The sequence below is a fragment of the Myotis myotis genome, unplaced genomic scaffold (genome assembly GCF_014108235.1).
Source record: "Myotis myotis isolate mMyoMyo1 unplaced genomic scaffold, mMyoMyo1.p scaffold_m19_p_7, whole genome shotgun sequence".
Taxonomy (NCBI): Eukaryota; Metazoa; Chordata; class Mammalia; order Chiroptera; family Vespertilionidae; genus Myotis; species Myotis myotis.
The window spans coordinates 37497891-37523400 of NW_023416379.1; the positions used below are offsets into that span (position 1 = coordinate 37497891).

Sequence of the window (25510 nt, forward strand, 5' to 3'; positions counted from 1 at the left end):
TATTTTGTGTTCTGCTTTTTAGTTTTGACAGTATTCTGATAGGTTTTCCCACTTAGCACAACTCTGTATCTATTAGGCCACTGGTCACATCAGTGGAAGTATAATACTCTATCATAATGCTCTACTATAATTTAGGATTGTTTTACTGTTGGCCACTTTAAAAAAAAATACAAAAAGTACTAATGTGCCCTCTGATTCTGTTTTTACCCCCTAGAAAATAATATAAACATTTAAGTGGCTGAAAGGAGAAAAACTAAGCTCAAGCTTACCTAAAGTAAAAATTGCTAGATAGATCCACATTTTGAAATATTCGTAGGTACCTAAAAAAAAAAACACAGCATATTACTATTATTTTTTCATAGCTTAACATATACTCAAAAGTACATTTATGTTTGTAAATATACTCATTAAAACTGAGGAATTCAATCCATAACTGGATTAAGGATTTCATCTGAAGCAATTTCTGTGTGTGTGTGTGTGTGTGTGTGTGTGTGTGTGTGTGTGTGTTAATCCTTACCCGAGGATATTTTTCTATTGATTTTTAGAGAGAGTGGAAGGGAGGGGGGAGAGATAGAGGGAGAGAGAAACATCTATGTGAGAGAGAAAAACATCAACTGGCTGCCTCCTGCATGCACCCTGACTGGGGATCAAGCCTACAACCAAGGTATGTGCCTCTGGCCAGAATCGAACCCGGGATCCTTCAGTCCTCAGGCCGATGCTCTATCCACTGGGCCAAATAGCTGGGGCTGAAGCAATTTCAAAGTTTGTTGGTCATCTCTTCAGAGAACCTTAACCTTACATTTGACCATTCCCTCAGCACTGATTATGCCACCGAAGGAAAATCATGTACTTGCATGGGGCACTTTAACTTGTTTTTACAATGTGCTTTGCAAATGCTATGAGTTTGGAGACAGGAGCGTAACTAAAATAAATAACCGAAATGTTTATGAATCACCATAATTTTAAATTGGAAAGTGTTTTAAATTGAAAAAAATATATATAGAAAAAATATCTACCACTCACAATAAATGTTAAAATTTTTCCATATTCTTTTTAAAGATTTTTGATTATAAATTTTTCTAAAACATTTTTAGCAAGTGGCAGACATGATGACACCTCACTCCTAAATATTTTGGGACATACAGGGTATCCCAAAAAATGTATACACATTTTGAATGATTATAAAATCAGTGTTTATTAACATACAGTTCAATTTTCAAAATTTAAAAGAATCTACAGAAATGAGTATTTTTTTTTTATTTTTTTTTTGTCAATGCCTGTTTCCAAACTGATGACCATTCTGGTCCAGGCACTATTGATAATATGAAGCAATGGAATCGCAAACATCAAGAATAATTTCATTCGGTATTTGTGTGCCCTTAATTCATCAACTATTGCCAGTTTTGTACCGTAAACTTTATATTTTATGTATCCCCATAAAAAAATGTCTAGTGGCACTTTAGGATAAATTTTCATTGTTCAAAGCTTAGTCTGGCTTCACCCATTATTTCAAATCACTTAAACCTGAAAAGGAGTGAATATTAAGTGAGTTATCAGCTGTTAAAGTGTATTTACATTTTTGGGGACACCCTGTATCTATTCTGATCAAAACCATCTTGTAAATAATCACAGTATCGTTATTGCAACCAAATTTTAATACTGATTCAATTTTACCTTGTCTATAACAATCCATATACAAACTATTCCAATAAATATCTTAATAGCTCTGTGTGTATGATTACATGCACATGCATGCATGCACATGTTTTAATCCAGAATTCAACAGAAATTCAAGTATTACATTTGGTTGTCATGTCTGCTCTAAATTCTAGAACAGTCCTCTGGCTTTTTCTGTCTTTGTTGACATTGACATTTTTGAAGAGCCCCAACCAGTTGTCTTACCAAATGTCCCACAATATGGATTTGTCTGATTTTTCCTCATGCTTAGATTCAAGTGAAATATTTTAAGAAAACTACACAGATAATCTGTGTCCTTCCCATTTTTTCACATTAAGAGGCAAATAATGTCAGTTTTGCCTCATTATTGGTAATGCTACGTTTGATCATTTGGTTAAGTATGTTTGCCATTTTGTTCCTCTTTGTAAATAATAAAGAGATTCATATAGTATATGTTGAGACTGAATGAATATTCTGTTTATCAATAATAACTTCCTACCTAATGCTTTCAGCAGCCATTGTTGATCCTCACCTGAATCAACTGTTATAATGGAGGTTTTTAAGAGCTCTTGAACAAAAGTTGTAGAATTATAAGCCAACTTTTTACATTTTTAACATAACATTTGTAATCTGTTGACTATAGTTTGCTTTCTATTTGATCTGCCACATTTTAAAAAACAGTAATTGCCACCAGTACATACCTAGCTTCGTCTGGATGAGTAATTCGTACAGAATCATTGGGTATGTAGATCATATTCGTATCTTCAATCTTATATATTGCATGACCTCCAATATCTGCCATCTTCCTCCTTTTAGTTATTAACACAATGTAATAGCCTTCTAAAAACCTGACAAAACCTACAAACAAAATAAATGTTTCCTGAACTTAGTAATGCTTTTATATACACATTTAAAAGGCAAAATAATTTTGACATATTTCCAACTTTATTTCACTCTTTGATTTGTAACCATACAAATTTTCAGTCATCTTAGAATTATTCTCTAGGAATATCTATATTAACATTTATTGCACTTAAAATCTTACTCTAGACAATTTTATTACAATCATTTACTCTTTTATACTTAGTTTCATTTCAAATAGGACTGAGGTGCTATTAGCAAATATATATATATATAAGGTTAAGAGGAGTTGTTGTCCAATGGGTATGGAGTTTCAGTTTTGCAGGATGAAAAGTTCTAGAAATCTGTTGCACAACAAGGTACAATTAGGTAACACCACTGTACTGTACACTTAAAAATGGCTAATATTGTAAATATTATACCCCCTCTGTCCCATAATAATAGAAGTTGATGAATGTAATTTGTCCCATAATAATAGTAGCAAAAGAAAATAAATATAGAACGCAACATTTATTATCAAAAAACTAGATTAAATTAAACAATAAATTAAAAATAGTACTCCTAATTTTTATTTTGAGTGTTCAGATAGTTTCTGGGTTTTTCAATAATTTCGTTACTGCATTTTAAACTTGTAGGGAGGCTCCCTTGGCTGCGAAGCTTTGCTTTCCCTGTGTGCGTGAGCTTAAAGTTATTGGAGCCATCGTTCTTCATTGCTTCCAGCATAACTTGTTGAAGTGACAGAAACGTATTATCCAGTATTTCGGGAGAAATATTATCAAAGGCTAATATGGTGCCTCTTCTGCTAAGAGGAATATGTCTAAGTTTTTCAAGTTTTTCTCCATAATCTTTGCATTTACGTCCACAGTTTTGTTTTTTTTCAAAGAATCAACATTAGCATAAGATTCTCCTTGACAATTATTTTCGGAAGCACATTTCCAAATTCTTGATATGGTCATTCTGTTGCACTTAAATTGTTTTGCAGCTAACGTAATTGCACCTTTCTGCAACTTTTCCTTTTTCTTTTGATGAATCAAGAACTGGACAATCGCAACTTGATCTTTGCTTAAAAACTCTCTTTTTTTCATCTTACTTTTACAATGGGTTGATACTCAACTGAAATAAAACAATTGATTTCGATCAGCGGATGAAATTAGAAAAATAGTTATAATTCGTAATAATTAGATTAACCTAAAAATTGAAAGATGTGTCAAAACAAATGAGAGATGTCATGAAACATTGATTTTGATCAAGGGCTTCGCAATTTTGCGCTACAACATAACTTACAGCTGCATTCGCCAATAATTCCCATTTAAATATTCACTTGCTACTATTATTATGGGACAGAGGGAGTATGATGTTTTCTACATATAGATATAAAATAAATCAGTATATAAAAGTAAAAATATTTAAAAACAAAATCCGCACAAGTTCTTAGAAACTTATAGTACTGTGCTAACATACACTGTGAATCTCAATGGGGGGTGAAAATTAAGCACTCCCTCAGATTTGTTTAATCATAGAACCTTATCCCCTTTTTTAAAAAGGAAGTTAGCCAATGGATAAATGTTCTGAGAAACATTCTTTGAAATATGTTGCGCAAAAGTATGAACAAAGTTCACTGGTTTTTTATTACTACAGGCAAAATCCAACTTGAGCCAGTTTTAAAAAAGGAATATCAAGAATACTGAGGTGAGCCGAAACCGGTTTGGCTCAGTGGATAGAGCGTCGGCCTGCGGACTGAAGGGTCCCAGGTTCGATTCCGGTCAAGGGCATGTACCTGGGTTGCGGGCACATCCCCAGTAGGAGGTGTGCAGGAGGCAGCTGATCGATGTTTCTCTCTCATCGATGTTTCTGACTCTCTATCTCTTTCCCTTCCTCTCTGTAAAAAAATCAATAAAATATATTAAAAAAAAAAAAAAAAAAAAAATACTGAGGTGATCCATAACACCAATGGGCAATATATGATTGAGCCTCAACAAAAAACTTAGTCAAGATGCATTTCTGGACATGTGCTTTATTTTTATCTCTTTCCATAGACCAGGCTCCTCCACTTCTCTGGATCAGGTACTGGGAAACACAACCGCAAATAACTCTAGGCTTTATGTCTAAAAATTTCACTGGGAAAAACACAACTTTTTTATCAAGTTCAATTCCAGAATTCCTAGGGAAGGACTCGGATTAGCCCAATATGAGTTGGGTGCCAATCCTCGACAATCAACTGGGGTCAAGGAATAAAGTCACATTTCATTGGAAGCCATTTATTTATATAACTAGAGGCCCGGTGCATGAAATTCATGCACTGGTAGGGCCCCTAGGCCTGGCCTGTGATCAAGGTCTATCTGTGGGGAAACTGGCAGGGCGATCAGGGCCCCCGCTTGCACCCACCTTGGCCTGGCGCCACTTACTCACCACCCCCTCCCCCACACCGCCCTGTGGGCTGGGGGAAGCTCCTACATTGAGCATCTGCCCCCTGCTGGTCAGTGCGCATCACAGTGACCCATCATTCCGCCATTTGGTCGATTTGCATTTTAGGGTTTTATATAGACAGACTAGAGGCCCCATGCACAAAAATTTGTGCACTCGGGGGGGGAGGGTCCCTCAGCTCGCCTGTGTCCTCTTGCAGTCTGGGACCCCTCGGGGGATGACCGCCTGCTGGCTTAGGCCCGCTCCCCGGGGGATTGGGCCTAAGCTGGCAATCAGAATCCCTCTGGCAGCCCGGGAACCCTCGGGGGATGTCCACTTGCCAGCGGGGAGCAGACCTAAGATGCAGTCGGACATTCTTAGCGCTGCTGAGGAGGCGGGAGAGGCTCCCACCACCACCACTGTACTGGCAGCCGTCAGCCTGGCTTGTGGCTGAGCGTCCTGCGTTGAGTGTTTGCCCCCTGGTGGTCAGTGTGTGTCATAGTGACCAGTCATTCCCAGTCGTTCTGCTGTTAGGGTCAGTTTGCATATTACCCTTTTATTATATAGGATAGAGGCCTGGTGCATGGGTGGGGGCCAGTTGGTTTGCCCTGAAGGGTGTCCCGGATCAGGGTGGGGGACCCGCTGGGGTGCCTGTCCAGCTTGGGTGAGGGGCTGATGGGTGTTTGCAGGCTGGTCACACCCCCTTCAGGGTGGGGGTCTCCACTGGGGTGCCTGGCCAGTCTGGGTGAGGGGTTGAGGGCCATTTTCAGGCTGGCCAAACCCCCCGGTGACGGAAGCTCCCAGCCTCTCCTTTTTTTTGTTTTTGTTTTTTTTTATTCTGAGATTTATTTACCTTCTATAATTGAAACTTTGTAGCCTTAAGTGGAGCTCAGAGTTGGCCAGGGTGGGCGGGAAGCTTGGTTTCCTCCATCGCCAGGGGCAACCCAAGCCTCCTGCTCGCTCCAGCTCCATGGCTGCCCACCGCCATCTTTGTTAGGTTAATTTGCATATAGTCGCACTGATTGGCTGGTGGGCGTGGCTTAAGGCGTAACGAAGGTATGGTCAATTTGCATGTTTGTCTTTTATTAGATTAGATAACTAGGTGACTTAGATGGGGTAGGGGGGCGAACCCAGAAAAGTGGAGGCATTGAGCAAACAAAACAATATACCCAGTAATTGCATAGCCTTCATGCAATCTTCCACAAATACCACTTCTGATAGGTAAACTTTTTATGAATGTTGGAGCATTATAAAGTTATATTTTATGTCAAATTATTGGAATGCATGTTCTATATTGGTGAGGAAGACTATATGTATTAATGCTTAGTAGGACTAAATTCTCAGCAATACACTAGTTACAATATAGTCTTGGTCAAAAAAAATTTGCCTCCCGCCCCCGATATTTTGCTTTGGAAAATTAATACTATCTCTCTAGGTGGTGGCCAGGGCTCCAAGCAATCTGGCCTCATCCAACAACTAGCCAACGTTCCAGGACCCGCAGACATCTTCATGTCTATGCCTCTGCTGTTACCCCTACTAGAGTTCTCTCCTCTCTCCCCTACATCCATCCAAATCTTGTTCCTCCTTTAGCATCCAGCCCGAGTCTCATCTTTTCCAGGAAATCTTTCCTGGCCATTCCAAATCAAGTAACCTGCCTCCTATGTGATAGTCTCCAACACCATTTAACTTTTACTACATAGCGTGGCTCTTAATTACATTCTTGGAATTGTTTCATGTGCATTAGTTTTTGTCCCTCATCCTAGTCCAATTATCCTAAGACCCCACCCCCAGGGACAACTCCACAGTACAGCAGAAACAGATCTATTAACTCACTGCAACGAGGAACAATGCACACCAGAGGACCTGTGGGCACTCATAAAGGCCCCACAAGCCAGAGCACAGACTCCCTAAAGGCCAAACCCATATCTATTCATGAATAAATAAAGGAGTTATTATTGGGTGTAAGGGAAGAGGTCAGGTAACATTTAAATGAAGAGGCCCCAACCAAAGCAAGACTGTATGTAAAGAGATCAACTTCAAGTCTGGACTTTGAAGCCAACTTGGGGTACCATTTCCTTGAAAAAACAGCACAGCTGTGGACTACTGTCCCCAGAAACCCTTATCCAAAGCTCTGCATCTGAGCTGCACATCAAGGCTGCCTCTCCGTGTCAAAGGGACTTACGCCATCCAGGCAAGAAGGGAATGCTTTGTCTCACTGACTAATTTCAACAGCAACGTTTCGGATAGTCTGTGATTCTAGAGGACAAAGTTTCTCAGTGAATAAGAAAGCAGTAGTCATTCAAAGACGGGGTTATGACACCTGAGGCTGCAGCAAGCCCTGGGGAGAAATTCCTGTCCATTTTAAAGCTGGTTTTACCTGTATCTGTTTTTTCCTGCTGATAAATGACAGGGCAGCTGCTCACAGTCCAAGCTCATTTTCCCTTTTTCATTCCTCAACAAGCCAGACAAGCAGACCCCTTAAAAGCCCAAACCATTCCTATATTATTTGTTCGTATCCTACATAAAACTGAGTACAGTGCTGAGCACATAGCATATGCTATATAAAGGCTGTTTTGTATCTGATTGGTGGATAATAAAGACTTAAACAACCAATGCCACCGATGATGGGTTATAAATATAAAGCTACGTAGGCTTGCAAACTATAAGTAATCTATGTAGATTTAAAAAAAAGAGGTAGAAGAGGGAGGTACATTTCTTACCTACAACACCGAAAGCTGAAACAGCCCGGAAGAACCCGGAGGACCCTTTCTGGCCCATCTTTGTTCTGTTTCCTAGATCCAAGCGGCCAAGAAGCTCCCTCACTTCTTGTGGCGTATATACATGCTGAAAATAAGCAGACTTAATCTGTAAGGCTGCGCTTGCTTTTTCGATTATTTATTCTTTACCCCTGAAAATTAAAAGTTGCCCATATGAATCATTAGCTATTTCACAGAGAAGAATATAATAACTGCAGGACTAAGCTACAATTTTAAAAAGCAAACAAATTCTTCAATATTAGCAATTAAGAGTAGTTACTGGATCATGTTGCTATACTAAAAACTAGTAAAACCTTATCTTCTGAACCAGAGATTTAAAGGATCCACAGACAAAGTTCAAGAAGTCTTTAAACCCCTTAAAATTATATGTCAAGTTTTGGTTATATGTGTAGATGTGCATTTTTTTATAAGAGGGCCCAGAGCTTTTCTTAGATTTTCAAAAAGATCCCAATCAACCACTCCCATCCCCAAATAAACCCAAGAATTATTACATTATATTACTAAAAACTACCATATTTGGGGGTGGGAGAGACCACAACACCAGGAGTGCAGGAAATCACAAAATAGAATGTATCTAAAATTATTATACACAGAAAATAGTTTTGCAAGAGCTTAGTGAAAATGGGTTCCAAACTGCAGCTACTAATATATTTGAAAAAACAGGAAATTACATGGATTCAGAAATATTCATAGACAGGAAATTTAATACAAAAGTAAGTTAGGCTCTCTCATTTGAAAGAGTTAAAATTCACTGTTCAACAGCATCATATTGCATTTCTCTTTTGACTAACAGCCTCATGTTTTTGTGCCACCTGAATTGAGTCTCATATTCCTGACTCTGGATAATGTAACATCTGCAAAGAACATTTTCTAGTGCACAGCGAGTCATCAGAAGAGGCCCTACAGGTGATTTTTAGCAGCATCATAAAGTCTGAAGTATATAAGTCCTCTCTGACTGCAAGTACCTTCATATTAAAGTACTAGAGGCCTGGTGCACGAAATTTGTGCACGGGGGGTGGGGGAGTTGGGAGTGGATCCCTCAGCCCGGCCTGTACCCTCTCTCAATCCAGAACCGCTGGCTCCTAACTGTCTCTGCCTGCCTGCCTGATCGCCCCTAACCACTCGCCTGCCTGCCTCAGCCCCCTCCACCACCGCTTCCTCCAGAAAGTCGTCCGGAAGGATGTCCAGAATGACATCAGGGAGGTCATTCGGCTGTCTGGTCTAATTAGCATATTATGCTTTTATTATTATAGATAGTAAGAAATAATCTGGTAGATGGATTATTAAGAGTTATTTGAATTATTAAAATGTCATCCCTTTAAGAAAAATATACTTTTATCTTATCCAAAGAGTTTGCTTTGTAAAACAAATCAAAATGAGAAGTAAAGGTCTTGCCCCAGGTTGTGTGGCTCAGTGATTGAGCCTTGACTTATGAACCGGGAGGTCACAGTTTGGTTCCCAGTCAGGGCACATGCCCAGGTTGCGGGCTTGATCCCCAGCGTGGGGCATATGTAGGAGACAGCTGATCAATGATTCTCTCTCATCATTGATGTTTCTATCTCTCTCTCCCTCTCCCTTCTGCTCTGAAATCAATAAATATTTTTTTAATGAGAAACAAACTTGCCATACTATTTGACATCAGTAATTTCTAGAAACCACATTAGAGATTCAAATTATAGCCAAGCATGAAAAATAATTGTAATTTTTAGATACATAATAAAAAAATTATATATCACTAGAAGTGTAAGGATATTTGATGCCCTTTAAACAGGTACCAACGTTTCTGTTTGGATTCAGGTTTGTAAGATACTTACCCTATCATCAATTATGACCAAATCCTTTGGTTCTGTTCTATCAATTTTCAAAACACGGTATTTTGTTTCTGCATGGTTGCTCCCAACTAGAAAGTATCTCTATAAATAAAAAGGAATGACATTAGTTTTTTAAGGCATTCTGCTTTACACACATTGAATAACCACATCAGTTTTTGAAATTAAATACATTAATAAAGTGAGGTTACTTTTTAAAAGAAATATTTCTATTAAGTATAACTGGCAGATTAAAGAAAGGCTGATTCAAAAGGTCAGTTTTAGAAATGAAATATTCTTAGTGGGGCAAGCATCAGTCTGATATCTGAAAGGTGCCCAGGAACCAGGTCAGATGAATTTAATTATATTATATAGAGATTAACCTAACTGGTGGGAGGCTGATGATTGAACCCTGCCAGGAAGGAGCAGCTCTGGTGAGAATTAGAAAGCTCCGCATATAATTAGGAATGCTGACACAATTATCACTATTAAAATATTGATATTTTATCATGTAAGTCTTTACAAATTTTCTGCAGATGGCTGAAAATTACTTCAGTATAGCAACTCTAGAAATCCACCACGAAGTTCTATAAAAGATTAAAATGAGCGTACATTTCCTAAATGGCTTGTTATAGATAAGCTACAAGAAATAATTAATATTCTTTTTCTTCTGAAACACTCCCTTGGAGCATTATACCTGAGCACATTAGTCTTCTTATATGAATACTGAGAACAAAATGAATAATAAAACTGTGGAAAATAATAATCTTATGTTTAAATGAGAATTCATTCAAGAAAACGTAAACAAGATAATTTTACAGTTGCATTTCAGAAAGTAAATAAAACTCCAATAGCAAAGATAAATTATTTAGAGATATTTTGCTTCAAAAATGTCCTTTAAAATATGGTACATTTTCAACATTGCAAAAACGGAGAAAACACTGCCACAATCAACTGGTATCTTACCATCTCATTGGTCAGCTGAGATTATAGATACACAAAGCAATTAAATAAAATTCTCCAGATAAATGACCAAACTAAAGTTTGTGGACCACAGCAACTCAGAACAAGAAAGGTTAATGTTGGTTACTACAGATGTGGAGAGTGTGAGTGGCGTCAGGACCTGAGCTGAACCTTAAAGGATCAATAAGATTTTTTTAAAATATGATTTTACTATATATCAGAATATGAGCACTTGGTTTCATTGTTTCAACACTAAATCTGTAGAAATAGATGTTTTTTCTTACTAAGTATATATCTGTTTATAAAGGTCTAATCTAGACTTCCAAGTTATAAAGAACAGAACTATGTTAAAAGATACTGGGTTCACCCATCTCAAGAAGAAGGATAACCAAAGAACTGAATCAATCCCTTATCCCCTAGGAGAGGCAGAGTCTGGAAGGCAATGCCAGTTATAATGAGGTAAGGAAAAGCAATTATAATAAAAATTAGTAAACTACCTTGAGACATCTTGGACTAGCAAGTGACCAGGACTTGACACACTGGGGAGCAGTAGAAGGGGAGGGAGGAGGTCAAAGATTCTCAGCTGGCCTCAGCTAATTCCTTCCCTGACGCCCTGCCCACCAATGAATCAACGTAATAAAACTAACTTCAGAAGAATGCTTTGTAAACTATACATGTTTGTTAGCAGAAAAAGGAGCCACCTTCTTGAGGACTTCAGGGAAACAGTTCCTGGAAGAGGAAATAGCAAGTGCAAAGACATAAGAGGCGGAAAGCTTGTGTGTTTGTTAGAAGAACAACAGTAAGTGACAAAATGCTCATAAAACACCTGACAGTCAACAGTATTCAATACAAAGGAAGCACTAGAAGAGTGTTCGTTCCCTTCTCTCCTTTGTGTGTAAGACATCAGCAAGTCTATGTCACTGTATTTGGAGAAAAGAACCAAAATAAACAAACGCACAAAGAAGCAAACCCAAAACCCAGGAAGGAGAGTACCCCAGAGGAAGAAGAGCATATGCAGAACCAGAATGCGGCCAGAAAAGGGAAGAATGTACAAATCTATTAGTAATCAGTCTTTCTCCTCCGGAGAGAAGAACATGCAAATCAACAACCATGCGTAGTGCGTTATAACAGAGGTATGGACTGGACAACACAGGAGGGGCACTTAATTCACTTGGGGAAGGTCAGAGCAAGCTATGCAGAGAGGCTGATGCTGTCCTAATATTGATATGCAGGACTTAATGTACTGAGCCCAAATAGGACCAATGATACCCACCATCTCCACCTACAACAATCCTCTCATCACCTACCCCACCCAGGCACTTTTATGTATATCTCAATGTAATGCTTACTCCTGAAGGCATTGTCTGAATTTGCTTGGGGCCTGTCTGCTTCCTGTGCAGCTCAGGAGACGGGCTAACACCATAAGCTCTGTGATTTTTAATTCTAGCCCCGTCGCACCATCTGATCCCACGGGGTAGGTGGAAGAACAACCGCCTGCCACAGGCTGATCATTTAATTTGCTGGGTAACTTTCTACAACATTTACACTAGCCCATCTTTTTTTGTGTAGGCACACAGAAAGACGGCCCTTTTTAGTCAGCCGCTCAGCAAGGCACATCACAGCTCTAAGGGAGGTAAAATCCCTGACTGAAATTCCTAGAATTTTAATAGATCCTGGGAAACCTAAAGATTAAGTGCAGTAGGATTATGATTTGCCCATTTGTAATTAAAAGGTATAATTCCTGAGATTCTAGTGGGCACATACATTACTGGCTTTTGGAGCAGACACACAGGAGGGCAGACCTATACATCTCCCATATCCACAGACCCCTCCAAAGCCTCCAGGAAGCAGAGGAACCAAAGCTAAAATCCACCCAATTCAGAAGCAGCTCTAAGTGGGAGAAAGAAACAGGAAGCAGTCTGACATGCAGCGTAAGACGCCTAAAGATTTTTTGTGCAGAGAAGAGCGACCTCGTGTGTAAGAAAACCAGAGAGAGTCCTTAGGGGCCTCCTGTGGACAGAATCACTCTCACGCACTGCCCTCTAGTGGGCAGTTGGCCATCAACTTTCACACCCAATTTTTTTAAAAAAGAGGTAACTTTTCCAGAAAGGCTTTATTTCTACTCGACTTTATTTCCTTCCTGTTAACTATATCAACTCTAGAACTATGTGTATTCTTGGACTTTGCTGCATTTAATATTTTGCTGCAAAATGGATTTCAGCATTTGGGGGAGGGCCTAAAAATTGTCCTGAAATATCTTTTCCTTAAATTCTTCTCCACTGTTGACTTTTTCTAATTTTTTACTTTGAAAATTTTTCAAACATACAGTAAGATGAACAGAATATACAATGAAAACCCATATACCCTTCACCTAGATTCACCAATTGTTAACATTTTGCTACATTTGTTTACTCCCTCCTCCCTCTTGAGATAAGCTTTTTTCTTCTGAACCATTTGAAAATGAGTTGCAGGTATCATAACACATCATGATAAAAAGCTCAAATTTTATTTCCTAGAAATAAGGACCTCCTCCAAAATAATCATAAATCTGATACAATATTATCTACATACAATCTATATTCAAATTTCCCCAAGTGTCCCTATAATATCCATAATACCTGGTGTGTGTTTTTTAAACAACAGAATTCAATGCATTGAATTTATTTACCATGTATTTTAAAAATATTTTAATCAAGCCCTAGTCGGTTTGGCTCAGTGGACAGAGCGTTGGCCTGTGGACTGAAGGGTCCCGGGTTCGATTACAGCTAAGGGCACATGCCTGGGTTGCAGGCTAGATCCCCAGTGTGGGGGTGTGCAGGAGGTAGCCAATCAATGATTCTCTGTCATCATTGATGTTTCTATCTATCTCTCCCTCTCTCCTCCTCTCTGAAATCAATTTAAAAACTAATAATAAATTAAAAATCAAATAAAAAATATTTTAATCGAGAATAGTCCCCCTGTCTTTGTCTTTCATGTTTAAGGAGTCCACATATTTTTACACCAATTTTCCTGGTTTTCTATTGACATCATTCATTTGACTGTTTACCAGTGAATGTCTCATGTGTGCCAGGCACTGGGCCAGACACCTGAGGGGAAAGGTAAATTGAAGATAGATTTTGGAGATATAACTTGCTGATGGATCAGCCGTGGGCAAACTACGGCCCGCGGGCCGGATCCGCCCGTTTGAAATGAATAAAACTAAAAAAAAAAAAAAGACCGTACCCTTTTATGTAATGATGTTTACTTTGAATTTATATTAGTTCACACAAACACTCCATCCATGCTTTTGTTCCGGCCCTCCGGTCCAGTTTAAGAATCCATTGTGGCCCTCGAGTCAAAAAGTTTGCCCACCCCTGGATTAGATCAAAAAAGGGACTAATTGACCCAATTATCTTTGTTTGAGCAACTAGCTAGATGGTGGTCCCACTTACTGATGTAGGGAGCATTAGAGAAGAAACAGGTTTGAGGGTAGTAAACCAAGAGTTCTATTTACAACATGCCCAAAGAGACCAAATGGGAACTTTGTATAAATCTGGAGCTCAAAGGACAGATCTCAGTGGGTGTTATCAGCACACACATGACATTTAAAGTCATGGGACTGGCTTAAACCTACTAGGGAGGGTGGGAGTAGAGACAGAGCCCCCAAAACTAGGCTGAGATACTACTGCATGATTTAGAGGCTGGATATGGGGAGGAACGAGCTGAGAAGACTGAAAGGAAGGGCCAGTGATGTCCTGGAAAAAACCCAGGAAGACGCAGAGTCATCAAAGCAAAAGGGGGAAAACGTTTGGAAAAGGAAGGAGTAGTCAAGACCACATCAAATGCAGCTGAGAAATCAGGGCGGCTGAGGAGAGAGAAGAGCCCAAAGAATCTGACAGCAGGAACATGTGAGTGGCCTGTCCGTGGGCAGTCTCGGTGACAGGGGAGGCAAAAGCCATGACAGAGCTGGTTGAAGAGCAAATGGATCGTCTTCTGGGTAGAGATGGAAGAGTGAACACCTCTGGTCCCCCAAACACCTCACAAAAACTACAGTAAAGTTTTTTATGTGTTTTTTTTTTTTTTTAAACACAGCCTGAAGGACAAAAGAAAGCGTGAAGGAGTTACAGGGCAAAAAAATAATAATTATTTAAAACTGGAAAACAGCCCTGGCCGGTGTGGCTCAGTTGGTTGGGCATCATCCCAGGCACCGAAAGGTTGCCGGTTAGATTCCTAGTCAGGGCACACAGGTTGTGGGCTCAATACTCAAAAATGAGCATGCAGGAGGCAGCCAATCAATGTTTCACTCTCATCTCGATGTTTCTCTTTCTCCTTCTTCCTTCCTTTCTCTCTAAAAATCAATAAAAAATCTTAACAAAAAACGAAACTAAAAAACATGCCTAAGTTGGCAGTGGGGAAGCCAAGTAGAATCCAATTAACACCACAGAACATCCAAATATGTGGAAATTTGTGGCATCTCTTTTTTTGAAAAGTATTTTTTAATTGATTTGAGAAAGAAAGGGAGAGGGAGAGAGAGAGAGACACATCAATGATGAGAGGCAATCATTGATCAGCTGCCTCCTGCATGCCCCTTACTGGGGAACTAGCCTGAAATCTGGGCATGTACCCCAACGACTGGGATTGGAAACATAACCTCCTGGTCAATGCCCAACCACTGAGCCACACTGGCTGGGTTGTGGCATCTTTTATCACTGAAGGTAGAAATGTAAAATTTCAGAAAACTAAAGACAAAAAGAAGATAGCACAGTTTCTAAAGAAGAAACACAAACCTCAAACTAAAGATCAAGTTAAAGTAACAGAAATTCTCAACAGCAACACTGGAAGGTGAAAGACAGAGACATAATCCCTTCAAAACTTTAAGGGACAATTCATTTCAAACTTTAATATAACATTAAATCTATGAATCAAACATGAGGGTAGGATGAGGACATTTTCACACATGAATGGGCTCCAAAAAATTACTATCCATGAACCCTTTCTCATGAAGCCATTGGAAGAGGTGCTCCACCAAAATGAGGGCAAAAATCAAGAAAGAGAGAGACACGGGATCTGGGAAAGAGACTGTAGGATGGTGGTGAAGGGAGCAGAACACTAGCTGTGCCGCAGGCCACGGAAACAACCAGTCCAGGCATCAGCCATGGCTTCCAGAAGATGGAACTGATAAGAATCCCCAATGTGAACGAATGTGCTGAGAGGGGCTTCCATATCTGGGAAAGCTGAGGCTGAATTCATTTTAAGTTCTTAGTAAGAACTAGGGATTATAGAAAGAAGGAAAGGACTTCTCAAGTACTAGAGCAGTTTGAAGTTCAAATAATGAAGATGGAAAGGGAGGTAAACAAAATGCCCAAAAGCAACAGAAAAAGAGAGCAGTAATTGAAGTGTACAGGACTTCCATAAATCAGGCTTGCATCAGCTGGACTGCCTGAATGCACTCATACATGAAGGTGTGGATGAATCACCTCTGGGGGTCATCTCTGAGTGTGTGTTTGCAGATGCGTTGGGGGGGAAGGGGCTGGCAGGAGTTGGGGTGGAGAATTAGTATACCAAAAGAAGCTGCATTAAAAAATGCCCCTTTAAGACAGAAAATGATCTGAACATTTAAAGGCAGAGCAACAATGTTCAAGAAAATGCTTAAAAATTCAATATATAACTTCAGCAGTGGTGACTTAATATAAGATGAATGTGTTTCAAAAATATATGCAGGAACTCCAAATGGAATACAATAGGTAACCCATTTAATAGGAAATTTTATCTCCTTTTGTAACGATAGACTAATTCATCACCCACTTTTTATCTGAGGGAAGAAAATCAGCCTTCTTAAAAAAGAAGAAATTTTAGGTTGTCTGACAGCTTCAATTAATGTTAACCTTCACTTGAACTTTCAGAATAAAGGTATTATTTTTAAAGATCACATTGAGGTTCCTTCTCACAGTCTAACAGTGTTTCAGGCCTGCCTCCTCACTTATTCCAGCAATCCCACAATCAGTAATGCTGCCCGGACAGGGAAATGGACCCTTGATGGTCAAAATGGATTCTGCAAATTCACACTTTATAGATTCAGAGCTTTACTGATGGGGACGCTTCCAATCCCCTCCAGAAACAAATGTGAAACTTTGGCACCTCCAACCATGCCTTCCAAATCAACTATGTTTCTCTCTCCCACTTACATGATTTAGTCGCCTGCGCCAAACCCTTAGCCAACCACATTCTATATTGTTCTATTCCATTCCCTAATTACACAAATCAAGGCTAATTAAGTAAGCTGCATTCCTCATGATGTGGTTCTTACTTGCTTTATTCTATTTTGCATGATGGGGTGAGGAGGAAGGAGAAGCTTTCTTTGGAACAAGGCAGGAATTACATAAACACATACCTACTTACCTACCTGCATACATACATACAAATAATTTTGAACTAGCAAGAGTAAAGATTGTCCTAAAATCTCATCCCTACAAAATACACATACACACACAAAAATCTGCCACCGTTCTATTCAGCTACCAATTTTAAAGTCAACTGCTATATTTCTTTGTTACAAAATGGTCAGTTATTGCAATGGTAAGACCCCTAGGGCATCATACATTAACCAACGGCTATAAATTGGAAAACATCTAAAGTAAACTGCTGTTTCACGCATGATAACTTCAGGTTGTTAAATCTCCTGTGGACAACTCTAGTTGCAACTCAGGCTGGACCTGGCCTGAGTTTATTTATCTATAGTCTTGGGTCACAGGACAGATGAAGGCCAGAGAGGGGTCACAGGAGCCAAAGGGCAGCATGAAGGTGGTGGGTGCCAGAGCGAACAGGTAGGTCTGGGAGGGAGCAGACCCTTCACAAGGTGATAACTACACCGCCTGCATGCCATCTACCAACCTACCTCCCTTCCCACTCCAAACACTCCTCAACTCCACCTCTAAACACAGATCACAACGACAGCCTGAACTTCACCCAATTATCCTTCTAAATCAGTGGCTCTCAACCTTGGCTGCACATTAGAATCACCTGGGAATCTTTTTAAAATCCTGATTTCTGGGCCTCATCCTCCGGAAATTCTGTTTCTTTGTTACTAATGCTGGGGCCCCAGCCCATAACAAAGAAACAGAATTTCCAGAGGATGAGGCCCAGAAATCAGGATTTTAAAAAGATTCCCAGGTGATTCTAATGTGCAGCCAAGGTTGAGAACCACTGTTCTAAATGAAGGCTTAAGACAAGAGACAGCCCATCTTGTCCACTGTCTCTTTTGTTTCCTAATGTGTAACCTGATTCCTTCATAGCCAATTAATACACTCTCACCAACCAAAACAAGAATGCCATTTCTTTCACATACTTGCTGACAATGACTTTGGTCAATCTTTCAAACCTCTGCCATTCTGACACATAACAAATGAAAATCTTTTTTTCAATTTATTGCCTTAATTAATAGCAAGTTGAATATCTTTTTATAAACATACTTCCTTTTGGGAAATTACCTATTCATGCCCTTGTCCTTTTTTGTCAGGCATTATTTTTTAGACTAATTTACAAAAGTTTTTGCATATAAGGACATAGTGTTCAGGCTACTAATACTTTCTCCATAGTCTTTTTCTGACTATTCTCCTATTTACATGTATAGTTTACATGTATGATTTTCTGCTTGTTTGTTTGTTTATCCTCACCCGAGGATATTTTTCCATCAATCTTTTAGAGCGAGTGGAAGAGAGAGGGAAAGATAGAGAGAACATCAATATGAGAGAAACACATCGATTGGTTGCCTCTTGCACGCACCCTGAGCAGGGGCCAGGCTGGGGAGGAACGTGCCCTTAACTGGAATTGGGCCCAGAACCCTTTGGCAACAGGCCAACACTCTATCCATTGAGCCAAACCAGCTAGGGTTAAATGTTTTTATTAGGAAAGAAAAAAATTAAGTCAATGATCTAAATGTCTACCTTATGAAGCAAAAAAAAAAACAACAAAAAACTGAGCCAGTTAATTTAAAACTCGTAAGAGAAAGAAAGTAATAAGCTTAAGAACAGAAATTGATTAACTAAAAAACAATCAATAGAAAAAATTAACCGAGTCAAAAGTCGATTCTTTCAAAAGAGTAATAAAACTGATAAAACACCTAGCAAGACTGGCAAGAAAAGAATGAGCCCAGACTAACAATGTTAGAATGAACAAGGAGTTTCACTACAAATCATTCAGACATCAAGCAACTGGAAAATCAAATTAGAAATTCCATTTAAGCCCTAACTGGTTTGGCTCAGGAGATAGAGTATTGGCCTGCGGACTGAAGGATCCCGGGTTCGATTCCAGTCAAGGGCATGTGCCCGGGTTGCAGGCTCAAGCCCCAGTGTGGGGGTGTACAGGAGGCAGCCGATCAATGATTCTCATCATTGATGTTTCTATCTCTCTCTCCCTCTCCCTTCCTCTCTGAAATCAATAAAATATATTTTAAAAGAATAAAATTCTATTTAAAATAGTATTAAAACTCATAAAATACTTAGGAATAAATTTTTTTAAATATATTTTATTGATTTTTACGGAGAGGAAGGGAGAGGGATAGAGAGTTAGAAACATCGATGAGAGAGAAACATCGATTAGCTGCCTCCTGCACACCCCACACTGGGTATGTGCGGGCAACCAAGGTACATGCCCTTGACTGGAATCAAACCTGGGACCTTTCAGTCCACAGACCGACGCTCTATCCACTGAACCAAACCAGTCAGGGCAGGAATAAATTTTTTAAAAAACCTTAAATTTCTACATGAAAACTACCATGTATTGCTGAGAGAAAGAACTAAAGAAATGGAGAAATATAGCATGGATTGAAAGATTTAATATTATTAAGATTCACTTCTCCTCAAATTGACCTATCCTATATAATAAAAGAGAAACATGCAAATTAACCATCCTTCCCCTATGCTCAAGCCACACCCACAAGCCATGCCCACAAGCCAATCAGGAGCGAGTATGCAAAGTAACCCAACTAAGATGGCGAAGGCCACAGAGCTGGAGCAGCAGGAGGCTTGGGTTGCCCCCAGCAATGGAGGAAGCCAAGCTTCTGGCCAGCCCTGGCCGGCCCTGGGCTACACTCAAGGCTACAAAGTTTCAATTATAGAAGATAAATAAATCCCAGAAAAAGAAAAAAAGAAAAAAGGAGAGGCTGGGAGCTTGGGTAGCCAGAGAGAGTGGCCAGCCTGAAAACGGCCCTCAGTCCCTCACCCAGGCTGGCCACACCCCTATGGGGTGAGGGTCTCCACGGGGGGGCTTGGCCAGCCTGCAAACAGCCATCAGCCCCTCACCCAAGCTGGCCAGGCACCCCAGTGGGGACCCCCTACCCTGAAGGGGGTGTGGCCAGTCTGAAAACAGCCCTTAGCTCCTCACCCAGGCTGACCAGGCACCCCAGCAGGACCGCCACCCTAATTCGGGACACACTTCAGGGCAAACCAGCTGGCCCCCACCTGTGCACCAGGCCTCTATCCTATATAATAAAAGGGTAATACGCAAATTGACCCCAACAGCAGAACGACTGGGAATGACTTGTCACTATGACACATACTGACCACCATGGGGCAGATGCTCAATGCAGGAGCTGCCCCCTGGTGGTCAGTGTGCTCCCACAGGGGGAGCTCTGCTCAGCCACAAACCAGGCTGACGGCTGCCAGCACAGTGGTGGTGGCAGGAGCCTCTCCCACCTCCTAAGAAGCGCTAAGGATGTCTGACTGCAGCTTAGGCCTGCTTCCTGCTGGCAAGTGGCTATCCCCCGAGGGCTCCTGGGCTGCCAGAGGGATGTCTGACTGCCAGCTTAGGCCCAATCCCCTGGGGAGCGGGCCTAAGCCAGCAGGTGGACATCCTCCGAGGGGTCCCCGACTGTGAGAGGGCACAGGCCGGGCTGAGGGACCCCCCGAGTGCACAAATTTTTGTGCACCAGGCCTCTAGTATATTCAATAAAATCCAAGTCACAATGCCAACAGGCTTTTTAATAGAAATTGATAAGCTGATTTGTAAAATTTATATGAAAATGCATAGGATCTAGAATAGCCAAAACAACTTTGGAAAAGAATAAAGTTGGAAAACTTACACTTCCTGATTTCAAGACTTGTTATAGAACTAAAATAAACAAGACAAGGTGGTAATATCATAAAGAAAAACAAACTGATCAATGGAACAAAATAGAGAGTTTAGGAATCAACTCATATTTATTCAACTAATTTTTCACAAGAGTGACAAAAAAATCAATAAATAATTTTCAAAAAATGAGACTGTATAAATTGATGTATTTTTTAAAAAGTGAACTTCAATCCCTAGTTGCCAGCCTCTAAGAACCCTTATCTCCTGGTATCATTACCCTGGTATAGTTCCCTCCCATTGAACTGGGCTGACCTACATAACCAGTAGGATATTGCAGAAATGATGGAGTGTGGCTTCTGGGGCTAGGTCACAAAGACATTGCAGCTCTCTCCTTGTTTCTCTTGAATCACTTTCTCTAGACAAATCCAGCTACATTTATTGCCTTCACTATCTAATAAGCATAGACAGAGCACTCCCCGAAACCCCCCAAAGGCTGGGTGCCTTGAAGCCCTCCAAAAGGTCGGAGCTAGGCGCCACCTCTGTTTGTCCAGACAGTGGTAGCTGAAACTACTCCCCCATTTATTATTATGTAAATCCTTGCTGATGGGCTAGTCTGCCTGTTGCAGGGGGTCACCTGCCTAGGGCTATGCTATAGGGGCATCCCAGATCAATAAAAGGTTGGAGAGGCCTGAGCGTTGAGAGAAGTCCTTCGGGACTTGCCGCCTGGTCCCCCAATATTGCAAAATTATCTCGTGTCTTTTTCTCTCATTTGCTATGCGGCTCCTCTTTCAGATACCGAACCCTACTCCACGCGAGTCGTGGAAGGAAACACACTCAACACATGGGGATGTCCGTGAGGTAAGGAACCAGCTCCACTTACCAAGCACAAGAGCGAGCCATCTTGGAAGTAAACCCTGCAGCCCAGTCAAGGCTTCAGATGACTGTGGCCCAGTTGACATCTTGAATGCAACTTTTTGAGACCTGAGCCAGAGCTACTCAGCTGAGTGACTCTCAGACTCCTGACCTACTGAAACTGTGTGAAGTATTAAATGTTTTCTTTTAGTTCAAAGCCCTCATGTTTTGGAGTAGTTTGTTACAACACTGAGTAAATAATATAACCCCTATATCACACCACACACAAAATTAATTTAATATGAAATACCCTTAAACATAACACTTAAAAGCATAAATCTTTTAGAGGAAACAGGAAAATATATTTGTGATCTGGGAATAGGCAAAGATTTCTTAGAACACAGAAAGTAATGACAAAGCAAAAGAAAAATAGATACATTAGACTTTATTGAAATTTAAAACAACTGCACATCGAAAGATCATTAATATAATGTATACATAGATCAAATCATCTCATTGTATACTTTAAGTATTTTACATTATTGTCGATTATACCTCCAAGAAGCTGAAGAAAATGGTCATAAAGAAAATGAATAGGCACGCCACTGACTGAAAGAAAAATTTACAAAGATATAAGCAGAAAGGTTTTTTTTTGAGTAATAAGCTCAAAGGTTAAGGGATGTCAATAACTTAGAAAAAGGCATAAGATTAATGGCAACTAAGTAGATCCTAGGAGCTAAAAAAACAAACTACAAGCCCAGCCAATGTGGCTCAATATTGAGGGTCAACCCATGAACCAGGAAGTCACGGTTGGATTTGCACATGCCTGGGTTTGGGGCTCGATCCCCAAGAGGGGATGTGCAGGAGGCAGCCAATCAATGATTCTTCATCATTGATATTTCTATCTCTCTCTCCCTCTCCCTCTCCTTCTCCCTTCCTCTCTGAAATCAATATATATATATATATATATATATATATATATATAGTAGCTGGATTTGTCTAGAGAAACATATATATATGTTTCTATATATTTTTTAAACTGTAGCCGTTATGAGGACCAGCAGTTTTGACAAGAGAAGGGTTGGGACATTACTAGATGAGAGAACAGCAAACACAGAGAAAGGGAACTGGAAGAAATACAATTTTACTGCAGAATAAGGCACAACAAAGAACATATCCAATCCTTGGTAAATGTTTGCTGAATTGATATTAAGTTAGATATAAGACTGGAGAGACTAGTTGAGGACCAATTATATATGGCTTTTAATGACAAACTAAGGAATCCAGCGTTTACTCTCCTCAGAATGGGGACTCCTGAAGGTTCAGAGCAGATGAGCTCTCTAGTACTAATTGTGCTTTAGAAAGAACACTAACACCTCAGTCAGTGCTCATGAATGCTCAGCTTATTAATGAAATTTCTGGGTTTTCGGTATAGTATTATATTTTTTAACTAATCTGTCTCTATTTGCCAGCCCATTGTACAGAAAGCAGAAGGTTTGGCTTCAATGTCAAAATGATACTTCTGTATGACTCTACTCAAAGAACGGAAATATTTGCAAATGCCTTATATTAGATAATTTCATCTTCTGGTCTGGATCCAAGCAAAATTAATTTGGAGTCAACAGTGTTACTACACTAATGATGACCTTAGGCAGACATGCTATTACAACCATGTTAAAACTGAGAAACTGTTAAGTACCTTCTTGTACTCTATCTAGTGAAGACAACCCAAGTTCCACTTAATGTGCCTTATAAGACATTCCATAGCATCAGAAATCTTGTTATATGCAATCTTGTTATCATGAAGTGTAATTTTAAACACAGACCCTAAAACCCAATTTTAAAAAACTATGCTTTATTTTCCAACCACACAATACCCATGCCTGTACTGTAACGAGAGAACCATAGAACTCGAATAAACTTTTTGAAAGTTGAAAAGAATCCAGTAACTCCTACAGAGCAGCATGAACAGTGTCTGAGATGCCACAAGAACCTGTTTTCAATATGTTCCCACCGCATCTTGTAAGTGGAAACACGTACCAGCAAAAGCACCAGTGTCTTGGGTGCTATCACTGGGCAAAGCCCATTCCGCAAGGCTGGGACGAGGGACCTGGGGGTAGGGGGGTGCTGCCTCCGCCCTAACCGGTCCACTCGCACTCGCCCTCCATCCTCCCGCCCGCGCCCCGCGCGCCGGTACTCACAGCTCGGGTCTCATACAGAACCAGCTTCTGGACGGAGCTGATGATGGGGGCGGCGGCCACGGGCATGGTCCCAGCAAATAGGAGCCCCCAGGGCAGGGCACCAGGCCGCAGCCCAGACTGCGGCAGCCTCCGGATCGCCCCAGAAGACCAGAAAGAAGACACCTCGGACCCTAGACACCAGGTCCAGCCGGGAAGAACCCCTCCTGGGCACTAAAGATAAAGATGTATTTGACTGGCTTCAGCTCAGGGTTTCCGGATCCGACGCCCCACCTCCAGGCAAGCCCCGCCCCAGGGCCAGCGGGGCGGGGGTGGAGGCTGTACCATCGGGAGGCGGGCGGCGGTGCCCGGGCCTGCGTGCTGCCGGGGAAGGAGCGAAGGGCGCCGTCTTTGGTGCGGGCGGAAGAAAAAATGGGCGGAGACGGTGCCAAGTTAGTGCAGCCCCTTGTTTGTCTGACCTTCTCTTTGGGAAAAGGGAAGGCTTGGAACTGGGTTGCTTCTTTTGAAGCGCTTCTCCGAGTTGCAGACAGAGCCATTCCCAAGTCGGTCTGTTTTTTTCCGGGTCTACGTCTGCCGTTATGTTCCTGGGAACCTGCTTGGTGATGGTGCTTCGCTGATGTCAGCGTTTCCCCTCACATCCCTTTGTTTCCTGTTTTACCCTCATCGTCCGGAGGGTGCATGCTCCAAGGACTTTTTTTAATCACCTGAAGTTGGCAACGTTGGGCTTGGCCATCTATTTGTGCCGGAGGCTACCCATTTGTAAATTCTGCAAATGGACTGGGAGGTGGAGCGGCGCGGCGCAGGGCAGCACCGCCCTGGGAGCCCCGCCGCTCTGCGTTAAGGTGAGGTTCCTCCCACCTGGTGTGTGTGACCATAAATGGGCAGTGCATGCGCCCTCTCTGGTCATCGCCTTCTAGATTTGCGAAAATATAGTGTGTTGTAATTATGAATACCAATTTAGGTACAAAAGTGAATATTTATAATAAAACAAATTACAGCCGCACCGCCGATGCCCCGCCCCCAAGCCCTGAGCCCTTCCCGCCCCCTCCCAAGCGTCCTTGCGCGCTGCCCCGCCGGGGTTCCCCGGGCAACCGCTCAACAGATCCGAGGGTTCCCGGAGGCGGCTGTAGCCCACAGCGGGGTCCGCTGGGGTCCGTTGCGGCCAGGTAAGTAGGGATGGTAGTTTATTGACCCAATGCATTTTGGTACAGATTGAATGGAAGTCCACCTCCTGCGGGGACCCCAGGCCAGTTATTTTTCTTGCAAAAGTAAACTTCGAAATCTCCACAAATTCCGCTTTTTAAAAATTTTTCCCCTTTCAAAAACTAATGTTTTCATTCAAAAAACATTTACTCAGCACCTACTATGGGAGCATAAGATGAATACTGGAGTGGCAGCTAATCTGGCCTAGGCAGAGTGCGAGGTTTTCCAGGAGTGGGGCCCCGTGTAACCCTCAGGACCCAGTGCTAGAGGGTTTTTCAACTCCTAAAATTGTAAGGACACTTTAAAAATGTACATTGAGTTATAGTGTAAACACATAATGTGATATTAGAAATTATATGATATAATGTGACATTAGAGATCATATAAATTCAAAGTTGAAAAATTACAGAACTTTTAAAATAAATATTTAATCATTTTAAATTTCCTTTCACAGTTTGGTACTCCTACTATTAAGAACTAGATAGGTGACCATGTCAGTTTTGGTATTTTGCATTGACTTGGATCTTTTAACTAGGGAAAAATATTTAGCTCTGTTCCATGTATAATGGAAACCAACACTTCTGAAAATGAGTTAAATATTTGCATAATGTTTTTATTTAGGATAACAACTCTTAAAATATTTGTTGAATTCTGGTTTTCCAATATTTAGTTTTCAATTATCCTATATAATAAAAGCCTGATATGCTAAGTCTCCGGTCGA

The 25510-nt window shown here is 40.9% G+C and overlaps 2 protein-coding genes across 8 annotated transcripts in view; one reads left to right on the forward strand and one right to left on the reverse strand.

Annotated features, from left to right (window-relative positions):
- FIG4 (FIG4 phosphoinositide 5-phosphatase) overlaps positions 1-23865 on the reverse strand; it is a 101566-nt gene extending 77701 nt beyond the window's left edge. For 3 of the 7 annotated variants that reach the window (XM_036317388.1, XM_036317391.1, XM_036317387.1), the window contains exons 1-5: positions 23590-23864; positions 9533-9631; positions 7662-7785; positions 2379-2535; positions 270-320 (exon numbers count right to left, since the gene is read on the reverse strand). In XM_036317388.1, the coding sequence (XP_036173281.1) occupies positions 270-320; positions 2379-2535; positions 7662-7785; positions 9533-9631; positions 23590-23655 (497 nt within the window). In that variant the 5' untranslated portion in view covers positions 23656-23864. Of the gene's footprint in view, positions 1-269; positions 321-2378; positions 2536-7661; positions 7850-9532; positions 9632-10034; positions 10114-23589 lie in introns of those variants that run through there. The other 4 variants (XM_036317390.1, XM_036317392.1, XM_036317394.1 and 1 more) reach the window with 4 other exon arrangements.
- A 798-nt stretch (positions 23866-24663) lies between these two features.
- AK9 (adenylate kinase 9) overlaps positions 24664-25510 on the forward strand; it is a 103058-nt gene continuing 102211 nt past the window's right edge. Inside the window, exon 1 of the mRNA XM_036318314.1 lies at positions 24664-24752. The gene's annotated coding sequence lies outside the window, so the exon portion shown is untranslated. The remainder of the gene's footprint in view (positions 24753-25510) is intronic.